Source organism: Rutidosis leptorrhynchoides, chromosome 7 (genome assembly GCF_046630445.1).
Source record: "Rutidosis leptorrhynchoides isolate AG116_Rl617_1_P2 chromosome 7, CSIRO_AGI_Rlap_v1, whole genome shotgun sequence".
Taxonomy (NCBI): domain Eukaryota; kingdom Viridiplantae; phylum Streptophyta; class Magnoliopsida; order Asterales; family Asteraceae; genus Rutidosis; species Rutidosis leptorrhynchoides.
The window spans coordinates 18,596,365-18,618,962 of NC_092339.1; the positions used below are offsets into that span (position 1 = coordinate 18,596,365).

General features: G+C 31.6%; 2 protein-coding genes and 1 non-coding gene across 3 annotated transcripts; 1 reads left to right on the forward strand and 2 right to left on the reverse strand.

Annotated features, from left to right (window-relative positions):
• Positions 1–249: 249 nt before the first annotated feature.
• LOC139857752 (uncharacterized) lies at positions 250–2,687 on the reverse strand. The gene is made up of 7 exons (XM_071846592.1): positions 2,619–2,687; positions 2,325–2,413; positions 2,169–2,223; positions 1,786–1,836; positions 1,489–1,580; positions 1,325–1,402; positions 250–644 (listed from the first exon to the last, which is right to left on the reverse strand). The coding sequence occupies exons 2-7, from the start codon at positions 2,378–2,380 to the stop codon at positions 494–496; spliced, it is 483 nt and encodes a 160-aa protein (XP_071702693.1). The 5' UTR covers positions 2,381–2,413; positions 2,619–2,687; the 3' UTR covers positions 250–493.
• Positions 2,688–3,391: 704 nt separating this feature from the next.
• Positions 3,392–3,511, forward strand: LOC139860801 (U5 spliceosomal RNA). Its single transcript, XR_011763416.1, has one exon. It is a non-coding gene; the product is annotated as a U5 spliceosomal RNA (small nuclear RNA).
• Positions 3,512–4,805: 1,294 nt separating this feature from the next.
• Positions 4,806–9,944, reverse strand: LOC139857068 (long chain base biosynthesis protein 2a-like). The gene is made up of 12 exons (XM_071845778.1): positions 9,617–9,944; positions 9,332–9,397; positions 8,665–8,753; positions 8,376–8,521; positions 8,159–8,283; positions 7,970–8,063; positions 7,703–7,866; positions 6,965–7,126; positions 6,754–6,880; positions 6,486–6,652; positions 5,872–5,979; positions 4,806–5,301 (listed from the first exon to the last, which is right to left on the reverse strand). The coding sequence occupies exons 1-12, from the start codon at positions 9,740–9,742 to the stop codon at positions 5,206–5,208; spliced, it is 1,470 nt and encodes a 489-aa protein (XP_071701879.1). The 5' UTR covers positions 9,743–9,944; the 3' UTR covers positions 4,806–5,205.
• Between the last annotated feature and the right edge of the window lie 12,654 nt (positions 9,945–22,598).

Here is a 22,598-nt window from a genome sequence, read left to right on the forward strand (position 1 = left end):
CTACGTTAGCTTAAATACATTATCTCCTGTATGCCCAATGTTTTTTTAGCAAAAATAAGTACCACTTGTATCTGTAGCAAGTATTGGTGCACCTTTTGTATTATATATGTTCTTTTGCTGATGGATTTTGGAATATGTTGTTGATGTAATTATTTTGAAAATTTATGAATATAATCCCTGATTTAGCTTCGGATGTAAATCACTTATAAAGGGTTTCAGTTTCAAAAAAAAGGTTTGTTCAGTTTCAACTAGTTTTGACCAAGACCAAACAGTGGAACGACATTTATATGAAATGAGTGCTAGGCATTTCAAATTCAACTTTATGATCACTCTAGAGTCCAGTTTCTAACATGAAACTTCTTTGCAAATACAAAAATGAAGCATTTTAGTGCCATAAAATGTTGTGACAAACTTATAATATTGTGCTAGTAGGAGCATTAAACGCCAATGTTGTCGTTGTTTCTAATACTTATGATTCAAGTGAGAATAAGTTTCACTCCTCTGCTTCTGAGCTCTTGACTTCTTTAGGGGATGCAAAACTCCTACTAAGCTGAGATCTTGTCCAAGGATCCAATGGTGGCCTTTGATCTGGCTGTGGGGCCGGGGGTTTCGACTGTCTAAGCTCGTTTTCTCTGTCTATGAACCTGTTGGTGGATATACATTTCACAATCAGATAATCATTAAATGATATATAAGTATTATAAATCTGTAGGGATTATAACCTATAATATTGACAATGTTGTGAGCCCACTGAATACCCGTTTTTCCATTATTGTGAGGTATCTTCGGATGTCAGACTAATATTCACAGTTTAATCTGGCAATTATCGAAATGTTGCATTTACCTCGGTAATGAACAAGTACAATAGAGGTGGAAATTTCTACCTGTTGACTTATGAACAGGTCATTTTGGGAGAATGTTTGATTTCTACTTAGGACAGAATGCTAATACCAATAACGAATATATCTTTAAACATGGTAAAATGGCTCAAACAGGTCGAATTGTCAAAAGCTATTCAAAGTATATTTTATCATAGAATCTCCTAAATCATTAATACAAGAAAACTTGGGTTATTGATGAAAAAACATATTTCACATTCATATCAACACAGTAACTTTAACTATTTATAGAAAAAAGGAAATATTTTACACGCGTTTCTAGTTCAACCGGACTTGCTGGCTCATTTTGCCACATCTAATCACTCTCCTAATGATTTTTCAAACCAAGGAAGCAATCTGTTATCAACACTTCTGAACTATTGAAAACGTAAAGAGCGTAAAAACTGCCAAAAAATAACTTTGAGCCAAATAATTGAAAATCATACTCGATATATGCCATTGGTGCAGCATCACCAACTCTAATACGAGTTCGAAGCACTCTCGTATATCCTCCAGCCCTATCTCTGCAAAGTTAAAATATTATTTTATATAATACTCCAGAGTTGATATTAAATGAAATTTAGGACAAAAGTTAAGGTTTGATGTTCACTTATATCGGTAAGCCAACTCAGTAAATAGTTTGTGAATAACATCATCCCCTCGCACAAAGGCAGCAGCACGCCTTGCAGCACAAAGAGTACCCTGTAAAACATATACGACAGATATAATTAACAAAAAATACATGAATATTGTTCACACTACTTTGGTAGATAAGTAAATAACAAAAGTTTCAAAAACTTGGCTAACAACAAGCAATCTAGCAACATTTCCCATAAATGAGAACTCTGTAATTTCATGAAAGAGAATGAAAAGATTATATCAAAAGATAGTTGCAGACTATACACACCTCTTTTCCAAGCTGCACCATGTTATCAGCAAGTCGACGAACTTCTTTAGCCTATAACAATAACAATTACAGGTAAATAATAAGAAATATAATCATAAATTTAACAAACAAGCAATATACATATAAGCACGCTTTGCAACTCCAGTCAGTTCAACTTGTGAGTATCGAGAAAGTATACATTTAAGATTAACAAGGTACCGTAATTTCCATTTAAAGGTCAGAAAGAGGTAGTAACTAGCTATTTACGCTACATAACATACGATAAATAAAACAAACATGATGATCTATAGTCTATAAACTATTTACATGAATTTGATTTGAAGCAAATTTAATAAAAGCAATGAAATACTACACAGTAGATACAAATCAATAAGCTATTATACCTTAGCAACAGTAGTTTCTATACGTTCATGCTTCACCAACTGAGACACCATGGTCCTGCACAAGCAAAATACTCTTTAATACTGTAATGATAATGATAATGATACATCTGTGTATTATGCCTACAATGAATTTCATACAAATCAACCATTTCGAACCTGAGCATCGATATTCGATGTCCGGTAGGGCGATTGAGCTTCCTGAGCTTTGTCATTATGCTTAACTACAATAACAATATGTAATATACCTGAAATGTTTGAAAATTTATGATTATTCATTAAATTTGGTAATTCGATGATGAAATTATAGAATGGTGAATTAGGTCAAATTATAGAAAATGATAACCGCAAGTGAAACCCTAAGTAGAAATAAAATTACGATTGATAATAATACAGATACATTCAAGTGTACGTATATATGTGTGTGAGTGAGTGAGTGGCCGGAAAACTAACCAGTAGAGACGGTGGAGCTGCCGGTGATGAAATTGCTAGGGGTGTGGGTGAGACGGCGGAGACGATGATCCCATGTTTGTAAAAAGGGCTGCTTATTGAAGCTTCTCCCGTAGATTGAAAAAGTGACAAAACTTACCCTCGCATTATCAAAGTTTACAAAGTTAACTTTTATTACAAGCATAAATAAATAGGAGTATTTTTTATTTTAATTTCTTACTATTTAGTTGTTCTTTGTAGATTTTAGGAACTCTAAAATCTATCTATCTATAATATGATGAAAACAAATCTGACGTGTGAGGTACTAAATATTTCGAGTTGTTTTGATCAAACAAAACCAAATAAATACTCAAGATGCTACACAAAAGATAACATTTAATACTTCCTCTACAAAGTCAGTGGCAGAGCCACATGACAATCGGTTGGTGCATGTGACACAACTGGATTCGTGTTGTAATGTATAGTTTCCAACAATCATTGAATTTAGATTATGAAGAAATCAAGTAGTTGATCAATAACGAAAATTAATGTGTAACAGAAGCATGTTGTCAGTGCACTTGAACACAGAACTTTGATCATGGTTACAGGTTATGGGCAGAGTATTGTCAACATCCGACTACCACAGACACGTATAGATATGGATATATGTGCAGTATATAGGAAAAATGAAAAGGAGTTGGTGTAGATGAAGTTCATCCCACGTGGACTAGTTAAAGAAAACACATGGAATGATGTCGGTTATAAAGGACAAGCAGGCGAGACTGTCAAAATCTACGAAGCCATAAAGTGAGCACAAAGCGAACTATTCTTTCGCTTTTTACTAAAGAATACCGTGTGCTCGTTATAGTCACTGGCATACGCCTATTTTTGGAGAGTTCCTTCTAGTAATAGAAGAACTCCAACCAATCTTTATTTTAAAAATAAGTACCTTTTTCTGATTTTCTAATAGATCTCTTTAATGTTACATTTAAAAATGTAAAAAAAAAAATTGTTACGTTATGGTTAATAGTTAAGTTCATTTGAAAAAAGAAAAATGCTTTAAAAGACCATTTAACATTAGCTTTAGCATCTTGGAATGGTCTTCAGCTCACGTGTCGAGCCCATCTACCTCTGATGCTACCTGTTGAGCCCGTCACGTCTACTTCCGGCATAGTCCAACTAAAATCCTTGAATTACAACATAAACCAGCTGCATGAGCTTCACATTAATATATGTAAGCAAGGTGACTTATCATTGCTAAGTATTAACAATATGGATTAACTGAGAGATCACATCAATATTTTTGATGGAAGTGTCTCCATAGCTTCTTATTGTTTGATTTGTAAATTGAAAGTTAATGGGTATGACAGGTTTTTAACGATCGTTTATTATTTTAATTGAAGATTGAAAATGGCCGGTCCTCGTGGTTGATTGCTTTGATCCGTATTGTATTCTTCGGTTGGTTTCGATCTTTGTATTATCGTGAAAATTTTCGGTTTTTTGTTTGGTTTTATGTTTGTAAGGTTTTTTCTTTTTCGGAAGTTAGTGAGGCTCGTTTATAGATAATTTTGTTTAGTTGGTTGTTTTTTAGGTGTGAGTTTTTCCGTTTTCCCCTTGTCTCCTTTGTACTCCTAGTTAAGGGCGTTTTCCTTTGAAAAACGACCTCATTTCTATACGAGTTTTCGTTTTTTCACAAAAAAAAAAAAAAAAAAAAAAGCATAATTGAAGAACGGCGATTAAAACTGTCACTCCCAGATTCTAGCCAATGGAAAATAGTGTTACATTTAGCTATAAGGACTTAAGTAGAGCGTATTGCAAGTTGCAAGCCTTCACCGGCAACATCAAAATTAATATTAGACATAACAAGTAGCTTATATAAACTGGTACGCATGGATCAAATAACACTGGTATGCTGAATAAGTTTCCCTGTTAAATACGTGTAACTTTCTTAAATTGAATTTTCAAGATAGGCTACCTGAACGCGTTGAACAAGTTACCAATTTGGCGATGTGACATTCTTGTCAATGACTTAACAATAAGTCGAAATCTTAACTATCGTAGACATCATTAATCGCACTAGTATTAGAACCTCAACCAATCATTGAATTCATAATCCAAAATTCCAATGTATATAAAATATTTTAAACAATAAAAAAAAGATTCTGGATTCACGGACCAATCAAAATAACAAGAAAATGTGCAATAACTAAATACCCAAAAATATTGATTTACACGGAAATCAATAAATCTTAAAACCCATTTAGAAACAACGCCTGCATAACAATCTATAAAAAGTAAAGATAAAAATTCTATAATAAAGAAATAATAACAAATGATAGAAATAATTACTGGTATCTTGTTCTACAACCAAAACCATGCCCGGTTTTACCAAACATGGACTTGGAGTGAGCAACAGATCAAAGTTGTCACAACTGTAAAAACGTGAACTCACAACATGCTGCAAGTGTAGCTGTAGTTGCATCTGTACAATGTCTCACGACCAACATCACCAAAAAAAAATACAGATACGCTTTAAAGAGCAGTACACACAATCCTGTGTGGCTCCGTTTTACGGGAGTCTTGGCTTTACCAGAGCCGAAAAAAGCAGTATCTACTCCAACTTGGCTCTGCCTTCTACACGTTGTGACTTCTTGGGTTCGGCTGGAAAGTATTTTATGCCCACCATGTCACCAACTGTACTTATTACCTGCAAAACGTCCCTTTGTTAGTTGTGGTAAAGCGTGAAAGTGCATACTTGAAAATAAATTTTAACAATGGTGCAAAATGACATAAGTTTATAGCACATATGGAGTGATAGTTGGGTTGAGTAACTGTTCACCGCAGGTAACTTTCAATAGAGGTTGGATCGTCATGAGTTGACAAACATTTTTTGTTAAATTTTTTAATCCTTTCAACACTTTAAAGCCCTTTTGACCCATTTAATGTAAGGAGGTGATATTTCCACACTCAAATTATAATGATCCAGCAATGTTTTACAAAAATTTGTTAAAATATTCTTCATATTTTCTCACCTCCACCTAATAATTTTACAAATATAAGGGTATTCTAAGAAATGAAAAAAAAAGGTGGATCTACAAAATCAAACGTGGGTCAAAAGTGCACGTCTAACCAGAACAGCTAATTGAATTGTGCTTATTGCATTTAAATTGAAGCGACTACGTATCAATGAAATACAGATACATAATATCCCAACCCAGAATTTGTTACAGTAAGAAAGATCAAGTAATTTCACTATGCAAAAATAAGGTTATGTTACCTCTAAGGCCTTGACCAAGTCCTCACGTGTATGAGCAGCAGATATGCATATACGTGCTCTAGCTAACAGTAGAGGGGTGGCTGGAAATGCTACTGTAACTACCGCTACCTGTTTCCATAAACAAATAATAGTAAATAAATAAATACATGAAATAAAACAAAATTATAAGATAAACATAATAGTAAGATCTACACGGACTTTAAGGGTTTAAAGCTGTTCTAAGTTGAACCATGAAGTTGTAAATGGCTGATTTGGGTCGTCTGTTATGTCTCTAATGGGTCAATTTTGGTGTATAGAATAAAAGGCTAACCGCTCAAATAGATAAAACAAGTTTAAAGTCTCCCCGTATGTAGTTTAAATGCATACAATCTCTTACATTATTTCATTTAAATATACATAAATATAATTTACTATATTCACATTTACCACCTAGCTACTTACAGATTATAAACTTTTGAAAAAGCGTTTCAGGAGAGAACGATCAGCCCCTTTTGGCTTTCGACCAGTTTGAAGATTGCCTATTTTGACCCAAACATGTTAACCAGCATCCTGACCCGGCCCATTTTACATCTGTACTTAAAGGAATTAACATTGTAGGGAGTGACTACACATACATTTCGTTTGAGACATTCCCTTGAAAAGGCGGGAATTTTTGCAGGATTGTAAAGCATAATAGGCATCACAGGCGAATCATTATCCCCTAAAACCTCAAAACCTAATTTCTGCAACTCTGATCTAAAATAATTGCTGTTCTCACGAATTTGAGCAAGCTTCTGAGCACCTATATTTAAACAAATAATAAAAAACCTCAGCTTTTTATGTTAAAAGCGGTTAAGAGTACAACTGAAATAATCAAAATGCAATTGGATTGAACATATGGACCTCGACTAGAGCCATCTTTTCCAAGAATAACATTTATCGAAGATATAATTTGCTGAGCAGCAGGAGGTGATATGGATGTGGCATATAAATGAGCAGGACAAGTATATTTCAAATACTGAATAAGTTCCTGAAAATGCAAGTAGAAATAATTATAAAAATCACTCATTATATCTAACTCGAAATTGATTTGATGCTAACTATTAAAATATACCTTTGATCCTGCTATATAACCACCACATGATCCAAATGATTTTGTGAAAGTGCCCATCATTATATCCACATCGGCAGTATCCACACCTAAAAGCTCACACACACCTCTTCCTGTTTTCCCAATTGCTCCGATACTGTGAGCCTCATCCAAATAAACATATGCCTGTTACATATAGAATAAAATCATAAATAAATAAAAACAATTCATCATAAAAACACATATTTAAGAAAAATGATCGCCTACACAAAATAACAGATATGAAAACAGAGTGATGTTTTTGAAAATGTTCGATTCCAGAAATAGTTTAACTTCAGAAGACATTTGTAAAAGTAATAGCTTGCAACAATGAAAACTTAGTATTCTTCAACAATTGATAGAAATAGTCAGAACTCAAAATGTCAAAACTATATACACCATGAAGCTTCAAACACACACATGTATCACTTATGACTATAGAAACATGTGCTCGTGAAGAGCATAACAAGAAACTGCCCAGCCAAGCACAATGAAAGAAAGAAATATAACTTTGAATACAAGTATCACACTTTTTGATAATAACAGTTTAAAAGGAAATCCTAACTTAAAAACAACTTCAACCCAGTTTGTTACAAGGATAAAGTCAAAAGTTAAAGTGATGTGTCATTATGGTATAGGATGTTATTATCATATCAATTACAACTAACGACATTAGTAAAAAACAAGATAAGTTGTTACCATAAAAGAAGGTATATGCATCACCTTGTATTTCTTACAGATGGCAACAATTTCAGGAAGCTTGCAAATTTCCCCTTCCATGCTGTATATCCCCTCCACAACAACAATAATTTTCTTCCAAGGTCTATGTGTTCTTCGTTGTCCATCAGCAATGCATCCTCTTAATACATTTTCCAAGGAAGAAGGTGCTACATATAAAGTATAGTGGTGAGGGAATAAGTACTTAATGATGTTATCAGGGGTTTTAGACATTGCATCATTAATAAAATTATTTAACAGAGACGAACTTACTGTTATGTTGAAATACTTCAACTGTAGCACCTGATCCCCGAGCACCATTTACAATAGAGTTATGGTTTAAAGTATCACTAACTATTAACCCTCCCTGTTTCAGTTTACATTAAAGTATGAGAAACTTTAACACGTAATCTTATACTCCGTATTAGTTTTCTATATTAATTATCGAATAGTAGGACATACTTTTCCAATCAAAACAGGGAGGATAGCAGAGTTGGTAACATAACCCATCCCAGTAACTATGGCAGCTGGTTTCCCAACAAAATCAGCAACCACCTCCTCCAATTCAGTATGCAGTGCTGTTGTACCTGAATGCATCAAAATAAATAAACGCAAACAGATCATGCACGTGAATGAGAGGGGTGATAATAATGATAGTGTATATGATACAGATAACTACCTCCATCAACACGAGGACTGCATGTGCTGGCAAGGTATGTCTTCATAGTCTGAATTACACGCGGAGTGCAGTACTCATCTGCTGCAGCAAATCCAAGGTAGTTGTATGACCCCAAATTAAGAGATCTATTTACATTAGTAGTCCGCCTGGCAAAAATTTAAACACGCGAGTTTATGATAAGTGTTGGAAACAATGAGTTAAAGCTTCAATGTATTATAACATGTCCTAGCATTAGAAGTAGTATAATTATAATTCAAAAGAAATATTGTATCCATATCTAAGCACTGACCTGAGTGTCTTGTTATTATCATTGGAAACACGCTCCACCACATCAAACCAAGCATCAGGGGGGCTTGATATAGGTCGTCCAAAACAGTCCTGCATGTACATGCATCATGAAGATAAAGAAAAAATGTACTCATGTAGGAAGTATGTTTTGATATATGCAGTTTCAAGTCCATAGTAGTTATTGTAAGTGAGGCTATGTTTCATTCCGTTTGCATCATTGATAACTTTCAAGATGCCATGTTACATCCTAGCACTTAAATCACTATTGGATCTTTTTACAATCCACAATCAATGCAAACTTAATATTTCATGGTCATATTAATCTGTAATCACCTTCTAAAACTAATCAAAGTCCGCGTAGTCATATTAACCTGTAATCAACTTCTAAAACAAATCAAAGAATCCAAGTCAAAGTCTCTCAGGTCTATCTATCCTTAATCAATAACAAAATTGCATGTAGCACCACATTACTTATAATTTTGCTAAGTCATACAGAAGCAAGATTAAACACGCTCTAGATCTCCTCTATGATCACTTAGAACTACATACCAATCAGAACATAGATCTGGCTATCATTTTCAAATCTATTCATTAAACAGTTCAACCGAGCTTCATATATCCATAAAAACAAAGCATCTAGATCAATAATAGTCGGAAATTAGAAGTACCTGAATACGAAGATACAGACGGCGAATGTAAAAATCTTCAAGTCCTAGACAGATCGGTGCATAACCCTAGTTATACACATAATTAGAGCAATATAAGCGTCCTTTAAGCATACACACATCAACACTAACTAATTCATTAATTATCAATCAATCATTTATCAATTATTATAATTATTATAGATTATAGATTATAATTGTTATGTTATAATTATAAACACTAATAAAATAATATAATATTTATTATACGTATATGTATACAGGTAGTAAGATATGTGGAGGATGAACCTGAAGCTTATTATCTTTCCACCAATCAAATATATTCCGGAAGAAATCACGTAATTGACCGAAAGCGAAGAGAAGTCCGTAGCTGAAGTAGGTTGTTAAGGCGGTTACATAAGGTATCGTGATCATTTTTTATTTATTGAGTTTTGTATGTATTTGTTGCCGTGAACGACGGATGTTGATCGGAGATCGAGACGGAAATGGAACGCCGGCGAATTAAGAGAAGAAAGAAAAATTGGGATTGGATTGGAAGAAGTGGGGACCGCACCTCGTGCTGCTTCGGCGGCTATTAAGAGATGGATCGCTCGGATTTTTTTTTTTTTTTTTTTGTTTGATTTTCGGATTTGTTTTGCAAGGTTTTGAAATACGGAGTATAATTTTGATTAATTAATTAATTTTGAATATTAATTAATTTATAATTTATTAACATTTATTAATTATTAATTTTAATTTAAATTAATATTAATAATAAAATAATAAATAATAAATATAATAGGAGTAGGAACCTTCAACGCTTTTCTTCTCTAAAGTTTAACGTTAAATAATACAGTATACAATATATGTAATAAGATTTTAGTGTGATTGACATTTTTTAAGTTGGCCAACAGGCCCAACCTTATATTATATATTATACTAGGTTTTTAGCTCGTACGATGCACGGTTCTTGAAAAATTATTTATACTTATAATCAGCTAAAAAAAGCTAAAAAAGTAGTGATGATAATTGATACATACTTTAATATTTAGATGACGTTTGTAGTGATTATTTTAATAAAGTATTAATAATTTGATATTTCATTTTTCTTATATATGACTTTTTTTCTCCGAACCTCCTAGCTTTTAGCTATGCCCAATCAATCTTTAAAGTGTGAAACATAATATATAAATCTATCTATCTAGTAAGATATTACGTACGTGATAACCAATCTCTGAAATGTGAAGCATAATCTATAAATCTATCTATTAAGATATTACGTGATTTTAATAGTAAGTTTACATCATATATTCGTAAGATACTTTTTCATTTTAAGGAAATAACATATAATATAATTATGTTATACTAATAAAGTAATACCGTTGAATTTTTTTTTTTTTGAACATCAGTTTGAGATCACTAAAGGGGAAATAAACACCCATGCGTTTGTAGTTAATATTTGTACATAATGACTTCGTAACACCCTTGATATTTGTATTCGACTTACTAATTTACTACCAATCGTATAATATAATACTTAATTAAAATATATTATATTGGTATAGTAAAATAAAATTATTTAAATATTATTTAAATTATATTATTAAAAAATTAACGAATATATAATACCGATTAAAATACTTAGTATAAAACCTAGACAAATACAATAGGTTACTCTTATTTTTATGATGTACGAATCTATATCTATATCCTATATCATAAGCAAGGTTCGAGTATATTATATATTATATGTGAAGGAATCGAGAGAGAACTAAGGTTCGAGTATATTATATATTATATATTAGCGCAGACTGACACATGTTAGTCTGTGTGACACAGACTGAGCCACATGTCGGTCTGAGTGGATGTGCATTTAATATAATATGTTAGTTCTCTTAATTCTCTCACACACTTGATTCTCTTTAGATGCTATCATATATTTTATATATTTATTTATATAATTTATTATGTGTATAATATACGGAGTACTATACTTTGAGATTGTGCTTTGTATGGCTGCATTAAAAATGCAAAAATAATTAGTTGTGATTACATACGACGATTAGTGTCCAAAATGTGCAAATACCAAAAAATAAATATTAGTAACAGCAGATTGTTAAGTTACAAAACACAATAATAACAAAATATTACAATGTATTGTAAACAAAATCAATACCTTCAAAAAAATTTGCTTTCAACTCTTGAAATTGTTAGAAATCGGGTATGAATTGACTGCCGGATTCGTTCTTGAATCGTGTAATCACTATCTCTATAAAGTATTTCGACCCTACGATTGCCACGGTTGCACGAAATCTTTACAGGGATCAAACAAGAACGCAATCAGTGTTTTGGGCAACGAAATCACTGATCAAATTGTTAGAGAATATGTGTGTGTTTCTGTTGGTTTGATGAATGCAGAATGAATGAACAAAAAACGTCCATAAACTAATATAGGATAACAGTTAAACCGAAAGGGTGTAACCCTTCAATTTTGGCGGGAGAGTCGGTTATACCAAAAGGCAACTTTTCTAGTTAACGAATAGTGCAATTTCTATTGAGGTTTCGGGGCGCTGCCCCGAGCCCCGTGAGGGGCGCTGCCCCCTCGACCCCTGCCCGCTCACCTGGGAGCGGGACCCCAGCCAGGGCCGCTGCCCCTTGGACCCCACAAGGGGGCGCAGCCCCCTTGACCCCCGCATTTTGCGCAACAGTTAGCAGCCAACTCTTACGGGCGTGTACTCCACACTCTCCGAACCCGTTGGTAAGTATAGCTAGCTAACACCTGCATTCAAGTAAATCGCAACTAACTAAAATGTACGTTAGATGACACTAAAATCACCAACAAATCCCCCCTATTTTAGTGTAATCCTTGACTTACTAAAATAACTAAACAAACAGAACAAACTAATGCATAAATGGAAATGTTCGTAAAGAATTGAATTTCCACTTAGTATAATATTTACGAGAATTCGAAAATCAGGGTGTTCACTGTAACATCCCGCATTTTTTCGTTAAATTTATTTTTAACACTGTTTTTTTTTAAATAATATCTTTCGTTATTTAAAATTCGTAACTTTCGTTGACTAACGTTCATAATATTCCCGTTATTTAATTATAACATCACTCGTTTACTCTAGCGTTTTTAAAAATATTCGCTCGGTTAATTCCCGCACCCGCTTTGACACTTGAGGGACCAAACTTGCCAAGTGGACAAAAATTTGACTAGGTCAAATAGTCAAAGTGGCCTTCTCCTCCATCCATTCCACCTCCCTCATTCTTGCTACTTCCATATCTTCTCTCAAATCCCAACATCAAAGATTTATCATCTAAATTCAATCAAGGAAGTTCATCACAAAACAAATTACATATTCGTGATCCTCTCTTCATCCTCTTCGATTTGGTACCAATTTCATAGCTTGGGGTAAGGTTTCTAAAAACTCTAGATTTCTCAAATTCGTTTTATAAACTTGAAATGGTGTTAGTTAGTGTCTATGGCTCAAGTCTAACATGAATATATGTTTGGTTTGCTCGATTTGTTGTTTTTGGAGTAACTAGCATGAACTTGAAATGGGTGTGCTTAATCTTTGATTTTGGATGAGTTAATGTTGTTTAAATGTTAAAGTTCATGTATTAAAAGTGTTACTAGCATCATTAGCTTCATTTTGATGTGTAGGTTGATTTAGAAAAGCTTCATTTACAAAATGGTTGAATTCATGATTTTGATTAGGGTTTGATGAACTCTAAAATGAACTTTTGATGCTTTGAATGCCATGAAATGTTATTAGTTAGTGATTAGTTGTAATGTATGTTTCAATACCTTCAAAACGGCATATCATATATGTTGGATTTCCGAGTCAAGAAATGCGTTTTATGAACTTGAAACGTTAATTTTGAACGTTTAATGATCATTTATTGAGGTTTCCTTTGTTGTTAATGATGGAATTTATTGATGAAATGTATTTAGTTGTATTCCTCTTTAAATTACCTTTCCAACGATATAAGATACGTGTTTTGAATGTTAAAGAGTCAAAAGTTATGGTTGTTTGAAGTTGAAATCGTATAAGTGAAAACTGCCCCAGAATTGCTGATACAACTGCAGATGCGGCGCATCTGCCTCAGATGCGGCGCATCTGAGGCAGACTGCCCAAAAACGTCAATTTTTGCTTAATTCTAAGTATGCTATGCACCCCCGATCAACATGAAACTTGGCCAACATGCTCATATATGATTTCTAAGCTCAGGAAAATAGTTCGGGACCCGACCCGACCCCGTTGACTTTTTCGTTGACTTTGACCAAGTTTGACTTTTAGTTAAACTTAACAAAAGACTTATGCAATCGTTCTAATCTTATTTTATACTTGATTCTTGCATGAAACTTGACAACGTGATTCACATGCTATATATTCGAGTCGTAACGAGCCATAGGACTAATTGAACACATTTCGCCCGACCTTGTGTCGTAACCGGTTAATTGATACAACTTACTTGTTTAGGTCAAGGCTAAGCAACTATCATGCACACGTTTACTTTGTGAAGTACTTTTATACTCGTGCACTCGAGGTGAGATCATAGTCCCACCTTTTCAAATACTTTTATACTTTTAAATTGTGGGCTGAGAAACATATACATTACATACTTATATACATTTCATTTGTATACATTCTTTTCATACTTTTATACTTTGAACAAATACGAATACAAGAGCAAAGATACCTACGAGTTAGAACAAAAATCCTCAAGTCCAATTACCATTAGTTACACTTGTAGGGTGTGAGCGAGAATTTATGTTGTGTGGCCATACGGGTTTGACGAACCCTCATCTGACGGATGAAACGTATTTTCGGTGTATAGTGTAGGTTCTAACACTATTATGCAGAGGTAGGATTCAGTTAAGTTTTGGTAATTGGGTGCTCGTGATACATACAACATCCTTTGGGATGTATACGCTTGATATTCACTTTATACTAAATCTTGTGGTTTACAAACAACATCTTTTGAGATGTATACGCTTTAATACAAACACATCTTTTGAGACGTATACGATTTGATACTAAACCTTGTTGTTCAAAAACATACTTTTACAAATACACTTATGATCTCACCAACGTTTTTCGTTGACAGTTTTCTACATGTTTTCTCAGGTTCATATTTGGCTATTTGATACATGCTTCCGCGTACATTCATACTTGCTTGGGGTCGAGCATACATGCATACACTCTGATTACTTGCTTGGAGTCAAGCATGCATACATACTTACGCTATTTATAGCAACTGTGATTTTCAACTTATATTATGTCGCAAAATATTTCATTTATACTTTATACTTTTGTAAGCTTAAACTTGTTGTCCATTTGTTTTGTAAACTAAACTTTACAAGTCTTGTACTTTTCAAATGAATGCGACATAATTTTGGTCAAACGAGTCTCAGATAGGGACTATGACCACGTAACGGGACCTAAGTTAGCGGCGCCGTAAATGACGATTTTGTCGGGTCGCTACAGATGGTATCAGAGCGTTGGTTGTAGGGATCTAGGATGTGCATTAGTGTGTCTGACAGGGTCGTTAGGACGCATTAGTGAATCTAGACTACAACCAGATAGTTAGTCATTGCATTCTGACATACATTTGCTATAGATAGCATTTATTTGACTACTTGTGCATTATACTTGAATCATTCTTAGGCAAACTTCTTAATGGTACCAAGTTTTCATCATACGAACTCGTATTCTGTAATTTTCTGGTAACACGCGTAAATTCAAGATTCATACGCGTAAGGATGACGACGACTTCATTAGTCACACTTGTTCGGGAACTCTGTCTCCCAGATTGTTATTCACCACCATTTCAACTTACTATCGGTGTCACATGTTCCTTACTATCTACCACTTCGTGTTACTACCATCACTACTCTAGGTGAGTATCGTCATCAATACTTATCACTACGGTTGCGTACTATTCGTTATCATGATTCGTTACCCTTTTCGTACCGAAATACATTATTGTTTGACTTGAACCGCATGGACGTGAACAATCATTTATACACTTCTCTCGGGAAACGCATCTTCAGAGTTGCACAAATTCTTTCGATTCAATATGAGTCACGTTAGAGACGTCGTTACACTTTATTCATTTTAAATCTTCACGATCACCCGAATTTGATTTTATGGAGTGATATGGGAATGGAGGTATGAGTTAGCATAATATAACGACACTCGATCAACGTGGTTATATTATGGTAAGCCATACCAAAGTTCTAATGACACGTGTTGGTGGTTGGACTCGATCAACCTAATCACCACCATGTGCCATGTACATGACTTCATTTTTCTTGTTTGAACATCCGACAACTCCGAGAATATTGATAACAACCATACCCGGGACACATCGTCGATTATAGTCGAATCATATTTATGCTTCCTAACGAATGACAAATTCTTTCGACTTCAAACATATGTTATACGTTTATACTATCTCGTCTTCGCGCAGTTTTATCGACGAACTACAATATGCTTGTTATGCTTACATTGTAGTGACCCGAACTTTTCCATGTTTATATATATTAATTTATATTGATATTTACATGATTAAATGTTTCCAACATGTTAAGCAATCAAACTTGTTAAGACTTGATTAATTGAAATATGTTTCATATAGACAATTGACCACCCAAGTTGACCGGTGATTCACGAACGTTAAAACTTGTAAAAACTATACGATGACATATATATGGTTATATATATAGTTAACATGTTTTTATTATAAGTATGTATCTCATTAGGTATTTTAACAATGAGTTATATACATAAAAATGAGACTATTAATTTAAGAAACTCGAAAACGATATATATAACGATTATCGTTATAACAACGTCTTACTAGGTACATATGAATCATATTAAGATATTGATACACTTGGTTAATTATGTTAAATGATAAATAAATATATTATTAAGTGTATTAACAATGAAATACATATGTAAAAATAAGACTACTAACTTAATGATTTCGAAACGAGACATATATGTAACGATTATCGTTGTAACGACATTTAACTGTATATACATCATACTAAGATATATTATATATCATAATATCATGATAATATAACAATTTAACATCTCATTTGTTATAATAAACAATGGGTTAACAACATTCAACAAGATCGTTAACCTAAAGGTTTCAAAACAACATTTACATGTAACGACTAACGATGACTTAACGACTCAGTTAAAATGTATATACATGTAGTGTTTTAATATGTATTCATACACTTTTGAAAGACTTCAAGACACTTATCAAAATACTTCTACTTAACAAAAATGCTTACAATTACATCCTCGTTCAGTTTCATCAACAATTCTACTCGTATGCACCAGTATTCGTACTCGTACAATACACAGCTTTTAGATGTATGTACTATTGGTATATACACTCCAATGATCAGCTCTTAGCAGCCCATGTGAGTCACCTAACACATGTGGGAACCATCATTTGGCAACTAGCATGAAATATCTCATAAAATTACAAAAATATGAGTAATCATTCATGACTTATTTACATGAAAACAAAATTACATATCCTTTATATCTAATCCATACACCAATGACCAAAAACACCTACAAACACTTTAATTCTTCAATTTTCTTCATCTAATTGATCTCTCTCAAGTTCTATCTTCAAGTTCTAAGTGTTCTTCATATATTTTACAAGTTCTAGTTACATAAAATCAAGAATACTTTCAAGTTTGCTAGCTCACTTCCAATCTTGTAAGGTGATCATCCAACCTCAAGAAATCTTTGTTTCTTACAGTAGGTTATCATTCTAATACAAGGTAATAATCATATTCAAACTTTGGTTCAATTTCTATAACTATAACAATCTTATTTCAAGTGATGATCTTACTTGAACTTGTTTTCGTGTCATGATTCTGCTTCAAGAACTTCGAGCCATCCAAGGATCCGTTGAAGCTAGATCCATTTTTCTCTTTTCTAGTAGGTTTATCCAAGGAACTTAAGGTAGTAATGATGTTCATAACATCATTCGATTCATATATATAAAGCTATCTTATTCGAAGGTTTAAACTTGTAATCACTAGAACATAGTTTAGTTAATTCTAAACTTGTTCGCAAACAAAAGTTAATCCTTCTAACTTGACTTTTAAAATCAACTAAACACATGTTCTATATCTATATGATATGCTAACTTAATGATTTAAAACCTGGAAACACGAAAAACACCGTAAAACCGGATTTACGCCGTCGTAGTAACACCGCGGGCTGTTTTGGGTTAGTTAATTAAAAACTATGATAAACTTTGATTTAAAAGTTGTTATTCTGAGAAAATGATTTTTATTTTGAACATGAAACTATATCCAAAAATTATGGTTAAACTCAAAGTGGAAGTATGTTTTCTAAAATGGTCATCTAGACGTCGTTCTTTCGACTGAAATGACTACCTTTACAAAAACGACTTGTAACTTATTTTTCCGACTATAAACCTATACTTTTTCTGTTTAGATTCATAAAATAGAGTTCAATATGAAACCATAGCAATTTGATTCACTCAAAACGGATTTAAAATGAAGAAGTTATGGGTAAAACAAGATTGGATAATTTTTCTCATTTTAGCTACGTGAAAATTGGTAACAAATCTATTCCAACCATAACTTAATCAACTTGTATTGTATATTATGTAATCTTGAGATACCATAGACACGTATACAATGTTTCGACCTATCATGTCGACACATCTATATATATTTCGGAACAACCATAGACACTCTATATGTGAATGTTGGAGTTAGCTATACAGGGTTGAGGTTGATTCCAAAATATATATAGTTTGAGTTGTGATCAATACTGAGATACGTATACACTGGGTTGTGGATTGATTCAAGATAATATTTATCGATTTATTTCTGTACATCTAATTGTGGACAACTAGTTGTAGGTTACTAACGAGGACAGCTGACTTAATAAACTTAAAACATCAAAATATATTAAAAGTGTTGTAAATATATTTTGAACATACTTTGATATATATGTATATATTGTTATAGGTTCGTGAATCAACCAGTGGCCAAGTCTTACTTCCCGACGAAGTAAAAATCTGTGAAAGTGAGTTATAGTCCCACTTTTAAAATCTAATATTTTTGGGATGAGAATACATGCAGGTTTTATAAATGATTTACAAAATAGACACAAGTACGTGAAACTACATTCTATGGTTGAATTATCGAAATCGAATATGCCCCTTGTTATTAAGTCTGGCAATCTAAGAATTAGGGAACAGACACCCTAATTGACGCGAATCCTAAAGATAGATCTATCGGGCCCAACATGTGATGACCCGGGAATTTCTGACCAAATTTAAACATAATCTTATATGATTCGACTCGATAAGCAAAGTCTATTAAACCGAGTCTCATTATGTTTGAACTATTTCATGATAACATTTGACCTTTAACTATTTCCGACGATTCACGAACCTTTAATTGTAACTAAGAATGTAAATATAAATAATTATATATAAAACTAATTATATTAGTATTAATGAACTATTAAGTAATTTTGTTATTATAAAAGATAACATTTAATAACTAAAGATTTTCATTTTGAATATATATATAGTATATTGTATATAAATTATTCAAACATATTTTACCAACGTTATCAAAATATTAAATGTACAATGTTATACTTTGTAGTTAATTGTTTAATATACATAATTAATCATCTACTCAACATTTAAAACATGATTTTATATATATGGTATTATACATATATACATAAATATAACTATATATATATGATTTTATACATAATTATTATATTATGTATATGTAGAAATTTATAATATATCTATGATGAAATAATGTACTATTTTAATAAATATATATAATACTTACATATATAAAACATTTATATTTTTCATAATTACATACATAAGTATAATATAATTAGTATGTAAATAAATATTATAATATATTTATATTAAAATGCATAAATATATAATATTCAGTATATGTTACAATACATATTACATAATTATTAAATATTACATAATAATAGATGATATTAATAAATTAAATTTAAATACAAATATAGTTGTTGTAGTAATGTTATTTGTATCGTCAAATATCAATATTTGTATTCATAATATCACTTTATATCATATAAAGATGAAATTGGATGTATATATTAGATTATTATTACTAATATTATTATTATCGATAAAATATTAATATTATCATAATTAGTATGGTATTATTATTATTATTATTATTATTATCATTTTTACAATTATTATTATCATTAATATTATATTTATCATTATTATTAATTTTATTAATATTATTAGATATTAATAGTATTGTTATTATATATTATTATTATTAATTAAAAAAAAAACAGTAGGGATCTATATTATACGCGTGACCTCTGTATCCTTTATCTCTATTATTTTTTTTTGTTTCTTTCCTGCTCCCAACTCGTGAACCTGTGTTGACATTTTCTCCATTTTTATCAACCGATCTCTATTATTACAACATGATTATGTATAATTGCAAATCAAATAAAAAGGAAATCCAATGGGATTAAAAAGCACATCGATATTTTTTTTTTCTTCTTCTCTGCACGCTCCAATTTTTTTTTCTCTTAATTCAATTTCGAATAAAGTTTCAAAATCTAAAAATGCAGAAAGGTTAGAAATCTTTCTTTGAATCTATCTGCAAAATCTCAACTCTCAAATCTTTATATCGATCTTGAATTTTGAAGTCAAATTTTGTTTAAAAAAAGTCAACAATTGTTCTTGAGACAAATTCGCGTTCGTGTATATGTTTCTGATCAAATTGACGATTCCAGTAGTTTTTATACATGTTTAGAAAACTATTTCGTGTTATAAACATTATCTATAATGTTATCTATTACGAAATCAATTTTGTTTTGTTCCAAGAACCGACGCTGCAGTAGGCCTTTAGTATATTTTTTTTTTATTTTAGAACCCAAATTATTTTTTTTTCTGTAATGTTTTGAAGCTTTAAAGGGAACCCCGATTTTTTTTTTTTTTTTTTGGTTATTGATGTTTTGTTGAATCCATGAGACTTGTGGAGAAGAAGAGGAATAGAAGAAAAACAGTTTATATATAAAATTTAAATTCGATATTAGTACAGAGAATCAGAGTTGGTGGGATGGTCGAGAGTGTTTGCGTGTGAGCATGTGGTCACGAGATCGAGTCCAGAGGACGGCAGTTTCTTTTTTTTTTTTGAAACTCTTTTCATGTGAGGTAGTTTTCTTTTCTAATTTTATTATTGTTATTATATATTAATTATTATTATTATTAGTATTATTATTATTAGTGTGATTGTTTTGATTGTTATTGTTATTGTTATTATTAGTATCATACTTGTTATCATATTTGAAAGTATTATAGACATTACTATTATTATTATGATAGGTATTAATAATATTATTATTAGTAATAAACTTATCATTTTAGTATTTTATCATCATTAGGATTATGATTATGATTATCATTATTATTATTATGAAGGAAATAAAAATATATTATTATCATCAATATTAGAATTTGTACCGGTTTATAAATAATAGTATCATCAGTACATTTACAATTAATAATATCATATTTATCAGTATCATCATTAATATTTACTAGTATTATTATGATTATCATTTATCATTTTATAAATATTAGAACCCTTATTATTAACATAAGTATGGTATTAGTATTAATATTATTTTAGAGTTATTATTATTAGTATCATTAACAGTTATCATTTTCATTTTTTTTGCTATTAGTATTATCATTATTAATAAAATTATTATTATTATTATTAGTAAATCATTATTATCTAAATTATTATTTTAACAAATAAATCTTTTGTACACTATATATATACTTATGGTATATACTAGGATTGTATTAATAATTCACATAACAAACTAATAAAATTTCATAAATACAATACTAACCACAAATATATGTATATAAATATATTAATGTCACTATTTATATAAACGTAAATCATTATAGATATATATACATAAAATCGATATATATATATAAAATATAACTTAAAATATAATATAAGTATACGTTTTAAAATAAACGTTAGAATAAATTCTACAAAACTATAATATATAAATAATACATATTAATAAATGAAATTTTGTAACTTACATTATACGTATTAATATATACACAATTGATATAGGTTCGTGAATCCGAGGCTAACCCTGCATTGTTCAATGACGTCATATATATTTTTACTACAAAATACAGTATCGTGAGTTTCATTTCCCTTTTACTCATTACATTTTTGGGCTGAGAATACATGCACTGTTTTAATAACTGTTTTACAATATTTATATGCGTGAGTTTCATTTGCCTTTTTACCCTTTATATTTTTGGGCTGAGAATACATGCGCAACTTTTATAACTGTTTTACGAAATTGACACAAGTACGTGAAACTACATTCTATGGTTGGATTATCGAAGTCGAATATGCCCCTTTTTATTAAGTCTGGTAATCTAAGAATTAGGGAACAGACACCCTAATTGACGCGAATCCTAAAGATAGATCTATCGGGCCCAACAAGCCCCATCCAAAGTACCGGATGTTTTAGTACTTAGAAATTTATATCATGTCCGAAGGAGGATCCCGGAATGATGGGGATATTCTTATATATGCATATTGTTAATGTCGGTTACCAGGTGTTCAATCCATATGAATGATATTTTTGTCTCTATGCATGGGACGTATGTTTATGAGAAATGGAAATCTGAAATCTTGTGGTCTATTAAAATGATGGAAACGATTGTTTAAGTTAAACTAATGAACTCACCAACCTTTTGGTTGACACTTTAAAGCATGTTTATTCTCAGGTACGAAAGAAATCTTCCGCTGTGTATTTGTTCATTTTATAGATATTACTTGGAGTCATTCATGGCATATTTCAAAAGACGTTGCATTCGAGTCGTCGAGTTCATCAAGATTATTATCAAGTCAATTATAGTTGGATATATTATGAAATGGTATGCATGCCTGTCAACTTTCGATGTAATGAAAGTTTGTCTTTTCAAAAACGAATGCAATGTTTGTAAAATGTATCATATAGAGGTCAAGTACCTCGCGATGTAATCAACTGTTGTGAATCGTTTATAATCGATATGGACTTCGTCCGGATGGATTAGGACGGGTCTTCACAGTTGGTATCAGAGCGGTGGTCTTAGCGAACCAGGTCTTGCATTAGTGAGTCTAACTGATAGTCGTTAG